This window comes from Denticeps clupeoides, chromosome 8 (assembly GCF_900700375.1).
Source record: "Denticeps clupeoides chromosome 8, fDenClu1.1, whole genome shotgun sequence".
NCBI lineage: Eukaryota > Metazoa > Chordata > Actinopteri > Clupeiformes > Denticipitidae > Denticeps > Denticeps clupeoides.
In genome coordinates, this window is record NC_041714.1 from 12259032 (window position 1) to 12273102 (window position 14071).

General features: G+C 40.6%; 1 protein-coding gene across 1 annotated transcript in view; it reads left to right on the plus strand.

Moving 5' to 3' along the window:
• The first annotated feature begins 242 nt into the window (after positions 1-242).
• Positions 243-14071, plus strand: part of slc24a3 (solute carrier family 24 member 3) — a 67804-nt gene continuing 53975 nt past the window's right edge. The window contains exons 1-2 of the mRNA XM_028988947.1: positions 243-902; positions 13106-13240. Coding sequence (XP_028844780.1) covers positions 698-902; positions 13106-13240 — 340 coding nt within the window. The 5' untranslated portion in view covers positions 243-697. The remainder of the gene's footprint in view (positions 903-13105; positions 13241-14071) is intronic.

A 14071-nucleotide genomic window follows, 5' to 3' on the forward strand; every position in this document is an offset into this window, starting at 1 on the left:
CCAATGCTTTTGATTTAATTACAACATTCAGTCTAATTGGGGGTGGAGTCTATCATCATGGCACTATGGGTGAATGTTGTAATATTTGCCCGCCTCTTCAACCTGAATATGGCAAAGTGATGGATGAGGTATATCCCCGTCGGCCGGCAGGGGGCGGAAAAGGGCACCTAATTCGTCCACTCGCCGTTCCGGAACGGCGTCCTTTGCGTCGTGCGGCGTGCTCCTTTAACGCTCCTCCGCCCCCGTCTCTCCTTTATTCCTCCCATCGTGTTGGGGGCAAGGTATTTCACCATCGAGCAGCTGCGCTATATCAGGCTGCATTAGCGCCGTCACCCACACCCTCGGCGCTCTCTCTCTCTCTCTCTCCCTCCCTCCCTCCGTCTCTCTCTCTCTCCCTCTCTCTCTCTCTCTCCCTCCCTCTCTCGCCAGGACGCGCGCGGTATCGAACGTCCCCAGGCGCGCGGCGGGTCGTGTCCTGTAAGAACTGGCACCGAACTGACGCGCCGCCTCGTCTCGCCACATCTGCGTTTCGAAGCCGTCAGCCCTTCGCCCCCCGACGACGACGCGCCTCGGCCTGTAGATATTTATAGCCAGATACAGGTATAAAAAAAAAAACAAAAAAAAAGAACAGAAACTTTCCGCGACCCGTCGCTCCTCCTCCGCGCTGTCAGTAGAGCCCCTCCGCATTTCCCCGGTGATGGATGGAGCCGCCGATGGGGGAGTCGCCGGCGAGCCGCCCCCGTCTCCCCGAGTCCGGAGTCGCCCGCTGCAAGTGATGCTCGCCCAGAGGAAGAGCAAGGCGCGGAGGAAGCGGCGAAAGGAGTTGTTCTTTGGACAGATGTGCTTCATGGGGGTGTTGCTGCTGCTGGTTTCCGGGCTGTCGTGTTTGGCCGAGAAAGCAGGTGAGTTCTGTCTCTTCCCTTTCTCTTTTCTCCCCCTTTTTCTGCCCTGGAACTCGCATAGCGACCGCCTGTGGAACGTTTTACATCCTCCCCCAACTCGTGGGATGACAAGAAAGTGCCGATTTAATGCCTGCCTTTCAAACCAAAAGTACTATTTTTCCAAACCAGCAGTCATTTAAAAAGCTTCGGTGTTCAAACACCTCGTTTTCAATCAATATGTAAATTAAAACCTCAATATTAACATGTCTGCTCCTCTGTCTAGTGATTTGTAAGTACAGACTGGCGCGTAACAGTACAGTAACGAGTGTGTGTGTGTGTGTGTGTGTGTTTGTTTGTTTTAGGATGTGCAAACACTTGTGCATCATTTCCTGAGTTTCCATATCGTCCCATAACTTTCATTCGCTGGGCCCCGCGCGCCCCATCTGTCTCCGGCCCCCATCTGTTCCCATTTGTCACTTGCTAAGCACAGTGCTCCAAATTTGGCCTCCTTCACACTTAATAACGTCTCAGCTGCTACTGTACCTTCAGATCATTTCTTCATTTTATGTCGCCTTTTATTTCCGGTAGATGGGATCTTCTCACTTTGCGTGTTATGCAGAGCATGTGTGTTTCAAAAAAAGTTTAACTGAATATTTTTGCCAATACTGATATATATTTATGAAGCATTCTACAATTCGTGCAACTTGGTTGTAATGGTTTTTTTTTCTTGTCATAACCAAATTGTTTTACTAAAATATATGGCACGTGATGGATTTGATAAATATCAGAATCATATAGGTGCTTGGGTTTTTTTTTTCACAGCGCTACACTATATGCGCAATTTACAAACCCGTTTTTGAACCACACAACACATGCCATGTTCTTAATTTTGTCTTCACAGCACAAAAACGCTGCTTTTTATGAGGCTTTTGTGCTAAAACGCATAAATAAACAGCATCCATGTGCAAGCGCGGAAAAAAGGACCTTCTGAAAAAATGGCATAGTGGGGTTTTGAACACCATATTTTCATAATATTCCATTATTATTGGCACTACATGCAAAGTCCATAGTTACGAACATTCACCACAAGATGCTGTGTATGGGCAGAGGTGCTGCAAGGGGTATGGCATTAAAAACAGCAATAATATTACATGCACTAATCCAACAAACAATATGTTACTGTGATATGGCGCACACGCAGAAGATCAGGGGGAAGAACACTGTGTTATTCCTGCTGATTAAAATGGTTTTCACTGTAAAAAAGTAATATAACCAGTATATACCAGGGGGTAAAAGAGTAACATTTTTCTGAAAAAGTTGCCCAAACTGCTTTTAGTATTACTTATTATTCTAATTGTTGTTAGTATTGTATTTTAATTGAATGTACATTTCCTTGGCCTGTTTACTGATAATTCATCTTCATTTTTTTTTTGCATGTTTTTTTACATGTTACTGCATTAGTCCATGCAGTGCCTTGCATTTAGCACTTCAACAAAGCATATTGAAAATAGGGCGCATAGTGATACAATTTCTGTATAAACTGGTGCATGATAACAATGCACGTAAACAAAGTATTTGTGCTGTATCACAATCTTCTGTACATGATACAGTAGATGTAGTTGCAGACACACGATCTCATTTCACTAACACATTTGTGGTTAGTGGCTTCCTGAAGTGCCTCCAGAATCAGCTGTTCTGTTCAGGAATGCACATACTGCAGATTCTGGAAAATTACAGCTATAAAAAAAAAACACTAAAGAAGGGACAAAAACATGCTGGATCTTATTGAAATATCAGCTGGGCATTTGGCCCACATGGACTGTGAATGAGAGTAATTGCTCTATTCAGGCTCAGGTTAGTGTCAGACTTCGCACATGTACTCTTAAGGATATGCTAAGGCTGGTTATTCAGAGAAAAACTAGGCAACATTAACATTAAGAAAGAAGTTACGGGTGTGTGGAACGCCTACAGCTTTTCGAGGTGAGGGTTTACCCAGCTTTGTGCTCAGTTCCCTGGTGAATTTCCTCCCACTCTTCCTCCGATGTCTCATTTATCATCTGCACAGACCAGCTGAAGAGCAGACCACTTTATTATTTTAGCTAGTTTTACACTCTACTGTCGTCAGATGGATGGCAGTGAATGGGTCGGCCTTTTCAGGAGTTTTCTCTGTGCGAATATGGATCTCACACTGGCCGTCTGGCGACGTCTGGATGTTATCACTGCGCAGTGGCTCAATTACTCTATTTAATGCAACTAGGAAACTATTGGAAACTTGACGAGGTCATTTAAACACAACCAACACCATATGACGCTAAGGTAAAAAAGGGAATGACAAACTAAGAATATGATTACAAAACAAAAAATATTTAAATAATTTAATTTAAATTCTTAAGGACTGATATATTTAAGGCTGAAGGGTTTAGATTTTTGTCTATAGAAGCAACACTTGATGTTCTATGTCACTAGTTTCCATTTTCCTTAGCATCATATCTATTTATTGCCTTGTTATCTTTCTGAAAACTCAGTTGTTGCTTTGCTGTCAAGGAAAGCAAACATTTGGCTTGACTTTTATGACCAGGACAACCCATTCCCCATTCACCCAGTCATCTGGTGATATCTACTGTTTGCTTTATTTCAGGCTTTTACAGCTCTTTCATATTTTTTTGTGTAATCGTATAGCAAACAGCTCTTTTCAGACCTTTATGCATACAGTACAAGTCAAGACAAGACAATGCACTACATTATAGGACTGCACGATTATGGCCAAAATGATAATCACGATTTTTTTATCAATATTGTAATCGCGATTATTGATCACGGTTATTCGTTATTTTAGGTAAAATACATTTTTATTGCAATTTCTATTTTAAACAAACAGTAAGTAAACAAGGCTTTCAAATTTTTTTATAATGGCCATGACGTGGTGCAAAAATCTGGCACACCATCAGAGAATCATGGTTGAATGATCTTGAGGCTGAGTGGCTGAATGCGACATCTAGTGTATATATATATATATATGTATATATATCTATGGTGTATATATCTATTAGGGATCCCAACTTTTCAACCCCAAATAAGGGACACATCTCACTCTATGACAATTTCAGGTTGCTGCTCAGTCTATGCTTTTGTTTCCCCCCTGGCGGTTGGTTATTTAAATGTAAATATCACAGACGATCATTTTAATTCAATTGTGGCAGCCAAAATCATGATCTTGATTAAAATTTGATTAATTGTGCAGCCCTACTACATTCTGCTCGTACCATCACAAAGTGAAAGTACCATATTTCTTAGCAGTTTTATATTTTACCTACAATACATATATGATTTAATGTTTTACATCCATCACAACAGGCTTTCTTTTGTGAAAATGTATGATCATGAATCCTGTGTTAACCTACAAGTTATATAATAGCCATAGTGAATTCTCATGCATGTTACATTATATAATTGCATCACTTTGTTCCTGCCAATAAAGTGACCATAATCCTGAATGATTAGAGTGCAAATTGTTATAGAGTCTATTTCTTTCAGCAATGTTTTTTAATTTCCAACAATATTTTTCTGTGGGAATTGCCATATGGAAAAGGAGCTCTGAGGACCATTTTAACTAGAGGTCACTTGGTCAATAGTGTGAGTGTATATAAAAATATATCCATGATGAGACCTAGGGGTATTTTTGCCCAGAGCTCATGTATAGATGCCTAATTAATTAATTAAGAGGCCTATTTTCAACAGAGGCCTATTTTGGAATCCCCATGATACAAGATGAGGGGACGGAATAGAGACATGAAGGAATAGTGAGGGACTTTTTTACGATCTCTGGGCCTCCCTGCCCCCAGGCTCTGTGCAACTCAGCCCTGACACATTTCCAGCAGGGTCTCCCATAGCGAGGGGAGAAAAGCCAAAAGATAGAGAGCGCAGGTTATTAATTCTGGAGAGAGGGGGCTGGTTCTTCATGGTTTTCTTCTTCTATATATAGCTCATCCTAAATGCCCTCATTAGACATGTGATTTATGACACACACGCTATCTAGCTTCCCTGGTCTCCCATATGCTGGATTCATATGAAGAGAGTCAGACACCTTTTAAAGTTATAGGGGCTTCTTAATATTTGGGCTTATTCTGTGACAGACAGACCTGAACATTGAATTCCAGCCCGAAGCCTAAAAAGGGGTAATCCAGTGACCCTGTCGCACCAACCAGCAGAGACAGAGGATTTGAATACGTTAGATGTGCAGACACAAAGCGCACTGGCCAGAAGATTTTTTTTAATTAAGCAAAGATGCCTGCGTAGAGACAGTTCGTGAGAAATGCATGTACACTGGAAATGAGGGATGGAACCGGTGTCGTGACACATCCACTGAACATCCACTAAAACCGCCGTTGTCATTTATTATTAATTGGCACTGATTGACAGCTGTTTGAAACTATATGGGACACTCTGCAATAAGATGCTGCATGTTGTTCAAAAAGCATCTAAGTAGTACGGTGAACTTTGTAACTCTATATTCTAATTTGTGAACCCCCGTTTGCCACTTCATTGAAATGATCTCCCTTTTACCTGCAGTCCACACATTACTGGCTAAAGATACCTTATACATACACCTTATGCATATTTAGTTTGTGAGAAACTCAAGAACCCATTCATCAGTGGTAAATTTATGACCAAGAGCCTCTTCCTGACAGCAGTGACAATGACATCTCTGTGTGACTTAGGTATTCTGTTGAATGGAATGTAACAGATACAGTGGCGTTGATGGGATTTTAACACACAGCAGTGTCTCTTCTGGGCGGATAGGGGTTATCTATTGACACATCTCCATGGAGCTGTTGACCTGTGGTGAACAACTGTTGACATGCACGAAGATGCTTGGCAGTAAGTGTCAATGTACAGTTTGTGTCCAGTGTACAGGCACCTCTAATAACATGGCCAGTTAATGTATTTCGTAAAGGTTGATGTAATTCATTCTGTTGGAAATAGAGGATGAGCCTAAATTTACTGCCATTAAAGTAACAGATGAGTAATAAGCTCATCAGCTCTGTTCGCATTAACAATGTTAACACAGTTGGAAGCCATTTCGCCTGTAGAAAGTTTGAACTGATTAGTGTTTTGATTGCTTTGCTGAGATTAATTGTAAATTTGCTGTCTTTGTATGAAAGGTAAATTGCTTGAATGGATTTGTCAGTGGATAGTACATGACTCTCTCCCCTGGAGATAATTTAAATATGCATTTTTTGCCTTTAATATAAAAAGACAAATGCTTGAAATACTGAACAATGGAAGCAAAAGGAGTCAAAACCACTAATCTTTCTGACTTGTCTGCATTTATATAAGGGCCTTTCTGATAGGCTGATTACATAAAGCTGCAGTGAAAAACTCATTTTGATGCAGGAATGGTGTTTTATAACAGACTCTTTTCTGCAGAAGACTAAATACATCTTGTCAAGGTTATGGAAGATGTTACTCTGTTTCCCATTAGTTTGCCTCAGTCTCTCAGAATTTCATTCCAAAAGCAACAACATTAATCAAGACACAGTTATTAATATGCATTAATTTCCATGGTTTATTATGAAGGTAACACTAAACTGTGAGGTTTTATTAGAATTGTACATTTTTATGGCATTTAGGATGAGACTGGTTTGTTAATGTGGGACAATTCAATTTTCTTTCATGATACCCTAAAGTCTGTTATTGGATGATGAGACTTATTCAGTGGCCTTTGTAGATTTTGTAGATATTTTTGTCATGGTCAGGTTATTAATAGGATAATCCACAACAAGGGAAGTTGGTAGTTATTTTGTCCCTGTATTGCGCATTAAAAACCCTTAATGCACTCATTTATGTCTCTTAATGTCTGATGTTGGATTATTCCTCATCTGCCTGTCTTTATTGTCCATCCACACCCTACACTACAATACAAATGCGTTTTTGCATAAGAAAATGCATTCTTTATTTTGTATTCATTTAGCATTGGGTTGGTGTTGATTGTTATTGGAATTAAATTAACATGCTTTAAAGGATCTAATGATCTGGATCTAAAAGCAGGGGTGTCACACTTTATATAGATCTATTATTATGGGCTGGCAAACAACAGATCCCATAATGCACTGCTCAGTTGCCTTGCCAAACGCGGCCTTTAAACTGCAGCTGAATCAGTACAGCATTTTCCACACTGACGACAAATGGGTTGTGAAGCAGCTTGAAATTCTTTTTTTTTTCAACAACAAAGTCACCATAGCACCATAAGAAGTCAGTGTGTAGGTCACTCAGTTTGAAAAAAAAACTCCATTATAGGATCTATAGATCATGTGTTATCAGCGAGTCATTTAGCTGGGCCATAATAAAAGATCGATATAAAGTGATCTTGTGGGATATGGCCAAGTTTGACACATGTGATCTAAAGGAAAGGTGATTAGTCTTTGATTAATATTGTACAAATAATATAACTACTGCTTAAAATGTTTGTCTGTCAGAGACACTGTGGCGCTAATCCATTTAGTTTAATGCTTTAAATGGCACAGTTCTGAGTCCCTGAGTGAATAATCTTATGTTGTTTATTATAGTTTGGGTACTAAACTACTGCAACACATTGTCCCTCAAGCAGAACACAGAGCCACAGCCTAGAACATCTACTCAAGCTTTGTTTTTCTTTACATTTTTTGGTGACATTGTTTTCAGAGGGGTCTGCTTCAGACAACTCGGGCCAAGAGAATCCCCGCTCCTGCTGGGCAGCTCTCAGCCTCAAAGACTGTGTCTGCTCCTTTAGTCCTTTGAAGGAGGAGGCCTGGACACAAGACTCTATTTCAGTCTTCCCAGCTGACAGCACACAGTCACAGTGGGAGATGCAGTGACACCAGGCACTAATGAGCTTACTAATGGGCCTGTCAAATCCATAAGCAACCAATCGCTGATATCACTATTTAATTATAACCAGCATTGACCTTCCTTACTGTTGGGTTCAACAAAATCTACACTACTAATAGTAATGCAATTTTATAGGTGAATATGCCTGTTGCAGTTATTAATAATTTCAGGTGATTTTGAATCATTGTTTGAACTCTATAAACAGAAATGTAAATCAGTACTTTATTTTACTTTACTTTACTTAGCAGATTCTTTTATCCAAAGCGACTTACTAGAGGAAGACACCAAAGTTACAGAACTATGAGCCCTGATAAGGCCTAACTTGTCAGGAAAAGTTTTTAATAGATTTTGTTAATACAGTGTATGACTGGTGCTTATGTAAGTAATCACTTGAATGACTTGAGTGGAGAATCAGAAAAAACATCATCCAATCCTTCAACCCACCCAACGCCCCAGACCTGAAACTATTGCTGAAGATTTCTTCTAAGTGACTAATTATATGGACCATATTTGGCTGTGGTTTGGCAGACATCTCCTGCATATTGATAGCAGCACCCTGACAACTGTGCATTCTATACAACATGCTGAAAAAGCGTGTGAGAGAACGAGAGAAAGCGAGAGATAATGAGAAAGTTACCCTGTATTCACTTTAACAAAGCCTATATATAATTTTTATTTATTTTATAGAATATTTTACATATTACATGGTTACATTCATTTACATACATACATAGTCTTCATAAGGCATATTTGAATTATGGTTTCAATTTCTGACCAAGGAGTCATCATTTAATTACTGACAGTTACCTAAAGTAGTATTGTCCTGAAGCATTATGGGTGACCAGTTTTATTTCTCTGTGGAAGCACCCTACTAGTACTGTTGTGCCCTATATCCAGGCTTCACCAGGCTTGCTAATGAAGATACACTAGGTGATTAAGATTTTGGCAGTACTAGGCCAGTATGGCTGTGAGAACAAAAATAATGCTGTGTTGACAGTACTGGGCCACAACTGTCTGGACTCGGGTTTCCCCACATTATTTTGTTTCACTACTGCATTTGTGTGTGTAGCCTTGAATAACAGTTACTGTGGACAGCAAGTGTATGGTAGTTTGTATGAAAAGAAATATCAACTTGGCAAACCATATTTTTACAAATAATTGGGCGCTGGTTGAATTTGATTTGACATGTTTCATTCTAGGGTTGCCACACATTCCTTAAAATACAGAATCATTCAGTATTTGACAGTTAAAGGTCCCCATTCACTTTGTGAGATTATTTAACATTAATACAATTTCCCCTAGTCTGTCTATGATCCTGCAGTGGCTAGAAGTGGCGATAGATGTAAAGAGTGCTTTGGTCATTCTGCTTCGCCTTTCAGACGGTGGCAGCTCAGATGGTCGGATCTGGAATTTGGCATTTGCATGCATTTTCTGCCCAGAGAATTTCCCACCCCTCCCCTAAAACATTATCACCACTGAACGTCAAGGACAGTGATTGGGTGTAAAAATGAGCACAAGTTTATTTTTAGTTTATCATGTGAGACTCTGGAAGAGTGCCGACATGGCTTCCTGTCTGCGCCAAACATTGTTGTTGGTGAACGGTGTTGATAACGTCATTTCCGCAAATGCCCCCTCAACTTCTATCGGCTGCTGTCCTCCTCATTAGCATTTACACCTACACACATCAAAATGCTGCATCCTGGGGAAAACTCAGTGTCTGTAATTTCAGAAAGGCTTTGGTAATTTCACCAAAGCTGAATTTCAGAAAGAGACTTCAGATACAGTATTAGGGACCATTAAGCAAAAACATTTTCATGTCAGGGGACCTTTAAATCCTGTGTTCTATTTCTAATCAATATGGATCCCTCTATTAATCAGTATGGATCTCTGATCCCTCTACATTTTGTATGAAAACACAGGTGGATTGATTTCTTGGGGTTAAAGGTGCTACTTTTGGACCTTTTGTTCGTACAAGTTGCCATAGAGACCTGTCACTTTGATATGGCCACTGAGCTATAAATTCAAATGTCCACCTTCAGAAACAACACCTTGTTCCCGGTTCTACAGGTCAAAAAGCATACTTGAGCTGAACTAAACATATTACGCATAAAACTATATATATATTTAAACAGACAACGCATATTAAATGAATTCCATATGAATGCACCAAGAGGTTCTTGCTTTTGCATACATGTTGCTAGGCAACTGTTGCCTGTTAATGAACTGCATTATTTGGCAGCAGAATAGACTCTTGTGATTAGTAAATTCATTATTTATATTTATAGTTAAACTGTGATTATTTTCACATTTATATTGCACTTTTATACAGCTTTACTTAACGCTCACATTTACAGCAATTAGCAGATGTCCTTATCCAGAGTGTTTTACAATTAATAGTTACAGGGACAGTCCCCTTGGAGCAACTGAGCAACTAAGTGTTAACCTGTGACTTTCTGGTCTTCTGGATCAGCGTGTTACCCATTGGCTACTGATGTGTTACAATATGTGTTATAATGTAGTAAAAATAAGCTACATATTTAACCTGTGCAATGAAAATTCTAATCAGAATTAATTTCAGTATTTTTGGAAATTGTGATACTTTTCTCTATCAACCACAACCACACTTCAGTATTACCAACATTTCCAGACCTTAGAGCAACACGCCCTGTGAGCACTTTGCCTCATTGAGCAGGTAATTCCATTAGTACACAATGCGTCAGAAGCCCACAAAATGTCGGCTCCTGCTTTTTTTTCCTCTGTTCAGATGAGTGGGCACGGTGAGGACCAAACTGTGCTCAGCTGAGAGAGGCTGTTCGTCCTTCACCCAACAAGTTTCAGCATGCCGCGGCCATGCTGCACGGCTAATTGGACAAGTGTCTCTGCATAGAGCATCCCAGCTGGGACGGAAGGTGAGGGGCATGAGAAAAAACGAGGGGAGCTGAAGAAGTTCTCTGCTGGGAATTTGCCTCTTTAACTTGAAAACCTCACCTTTCTGCTTGAAGATGGCCACATGACAGAGAGCATGAGAGGTGACAAGGAATTTTCAGGTCAACTGCTTATAAGTGAAAGTGAAGTGATTGTCATTGTGATTCACAGCACAGCACACGGTGCACACAATAAAATGTGTCCTCTGCTTTTAACCCATCACTCTGGGAGCAGTGTGTGGGTACGGTACTTTTGCTCAGTGGCACCTCAGTGGCACCTTGGCAGTACAGGACTCGAAGCGGCAAAGTTCTTGTTACGGGTCCGTTTGCTTACACGCTAGGCTAACTGCTGCCCCTGGGACTGGCTGGCAAAAATAACTGGTTGAAAAATAAGGATTATATGAATAATGAATAATGTGAAGCAGAGACGTCGCCGTCCTGACCAAATTCATCCCCCAAATTCGGCACAAAGAATACACTTTTTCAGACGCACTGTCAAAACACTGCTGCAGCAGGAATGCTACACGTGCTTAACAACGACTTCAAGCAGAAACGTTTTCAAGTTAAAGAGGCAAATTCCCAGCAGAGAACTTCCTTTTCTTCAGCTCCCCTCGTTTTTTCTCATGCCCCTCACCTTCCGTCCCAGCTGGGATGCTCTATGCAGAGACACTTGTCCAATTAGCCGTGCAGCATGGCCGCCGCATGCTGAAACTTGTTGGGTGAAGGACGAGCAGCCAGCCTCTCTCGGCTGAGCACAGTTCTGTCCTCACCGTGCCCACACCATGCCGGACGACATCAGGGGTCCAACCAGCTTTCTGCTTGAAGAAATACATAATTTTCCTTATCAGAAACACATAATAAACAACTCTACATATTTGCCATAACACATACATATTTTTCCTTACATATGTCAAACAGCGAACACTACATGCTGAAACAATGATGACAGCAATGATGACAGCATGTTTGCATTCATCAAGTTCAAGAATGTTTTGCTCAGTAGTTGGACACTCACTGCCTGCACAAGATGGACCATCATGGCATAGTTATGCACACATTTCCATGGTTAAACTCTGTGCTGCCAGAACAGGAAGAGCAGTGGTGAAGGCTTGAGTGGTGTTGTCACGTCTTGGGTTTGAGGAGTGTGGCATTGTGGTTCAAAAGGGATTTTATGGGCCAAAAAGGAAACAGAAAAGGATTAAAAAACATAAACAAACCTGAAGACGTGTGGCAGAAAGGCTAGGAAACAAAAATGAGGTAAGTCTAGGTCCACATCAATGCAGCAGCGTCTGATTAGAGCCCTGTTGTTTGGCTGCTTCGTGCTGTCTGGGAACCCAGCATCACCCAGCAGTGACAGGTGTGTATGTTTGAGAGAAGATTTCCTACGGAATGAATAATGGAGCTGAAGCAGTGGGTACTGCTCTGTTTTGCAGCGATGTTGGAATAATAAACCAAACTTGATTTGTTTAAAACGTGTCCTCACATTTATTTGTTAGTTCTTTTACTACCAAGCTAGAAGGACCAGTACTTATATAAAAAAATATATATTTTATTATTTGTCATGTTTGCATTCATCATGTTCAAGAATGTTTTGCTCCATAGTTGGATGGGTTAGCAGAATGAGTGCATTTTATTTCAATGAAGGTTGAGGCAGAATAGATAAGATTCTTTCTCCCTCCATTTGCTTCTGATGAAAGTCTAAGCATTATTTTTCAGCCGGAGGAGCTGTAAGTCAGGTCTTCACTTGGAGATGGTGCTTAGAGGGGCAGAGACAGTGCAGAGGAGTTTGAGGACATGGCGACCCAGATTACAGTACGGTCAGAGTAATTGCTCGACTCTGAGATGCATGGAAGCCGAGGGGCGGCCAAAGTGACCATCTCATGGACGTTCGCTGTGATGTCAGTTTCATTACGGTCCCCACAACAGACGGTTCTCATGAATATTCCTATATTCTCACTGCTGGAATGACAGGGCTTCCGTTACTGCAGTAACCGGAGCGCAAGATTCCAACACTGTTTATTGCATTCTGGATCACAGTGTTCTTGTGATGATTATTGGAATTAGGGGGATGTGCCTGGCATGGGGTTTTTGTTGCATATTAAACTGATGTAATCTGCATATTATATAATAACAATAACAGCGCTCATTATAACCATAATCACACTCACTGCAACTGCTTGTTAAGTGTTTAAAGTTGGAGAAAGCGGATAAACATTATGCATTTACTACTACTAGAATAGTAAATATATCCATTTTTTATGGGAAACCCTGAATTAAAAAAAAAAATTTCAGACATCAGTGTTTCATCAGATATTGCAGTTTCTAAAATATTTGGACCTGAATTTTGTGTTGAAAGTTACTTTATTGGTTCCATTTTTGCCATACAACTTTCATGCATAAGAATCATGCATTATGTCACTATTATTGTCACAGGTTTTGACAGATTCAGTTACACTACTGAAGCTGGACAGCGGTGGGAGGGTCGCAGGTTACTGCAGGATTTCGACAACAATGACACGACTGACCTGGAGGAACCTCTACGCCTGCCTAAGAACTGTACTGAGCCAGGTAGGAGAATTAAGTAATTACACACAATATCAGGAATGAATTTGGTCAAATTCTAAACTTTATGAACATCTAGATAGTTTTTATTTATGCAGTCTAGATATATGACTCTCATTTGAAATGACATGAAATTATGAGTTGATGTGTGCAAATCTAGGATGCCTGTGTCCAGGCTTGCACTCAAATGTTGGTAGGATTACATCCAAATTTCACCTTAACCCTGACCTTGAAAAGCAGGTTTATAAAATTGTTGAATGAGGCATCGGTGGCCTAGCCGTTAAGGAATCGGACCCGTAATCAGAAGTTTGAGTAAAGTACCTTCCCCACACACTGCTCCCCGGGCGCCTGTCATAGCTGCCCACTGCTCACCAAGGGTGATGGTTAAATGCAGAGGACACATTTCATTGTGTGCTGCATCACAAATTGTATTACAATGACAATCACTTCACTGTTAGATGACCAACTGCCTTAGGTTAACCATTTATGAAAGACCAGTTCATAGTGTGATTGACATTTCAGAATTTTGTATTCTCTCACACTGTCTGAAAAAAGATTACACATTCTAACATTTTCTTTGGACCACCTTTAGCCTTGATTATGTGCGTCTGCAATGTTACAACACATTCTGTCAAAGTTGAATACATTTTTTGTCCAGATCTTGTAGACATGATTGGACAGTCAGACCATGTGAAAAGGTTGTGCTCCCAGAACCACTCTTTTACAATTTGAGCCCGATGAATCCTGGCTTTGTCATCTTGGAATATGCCCATGCCCTCGGGGTAGGAGAAATTCACTGATGGATTAACTTGGTGATTCAGTAGTTTCCAGTAGTGA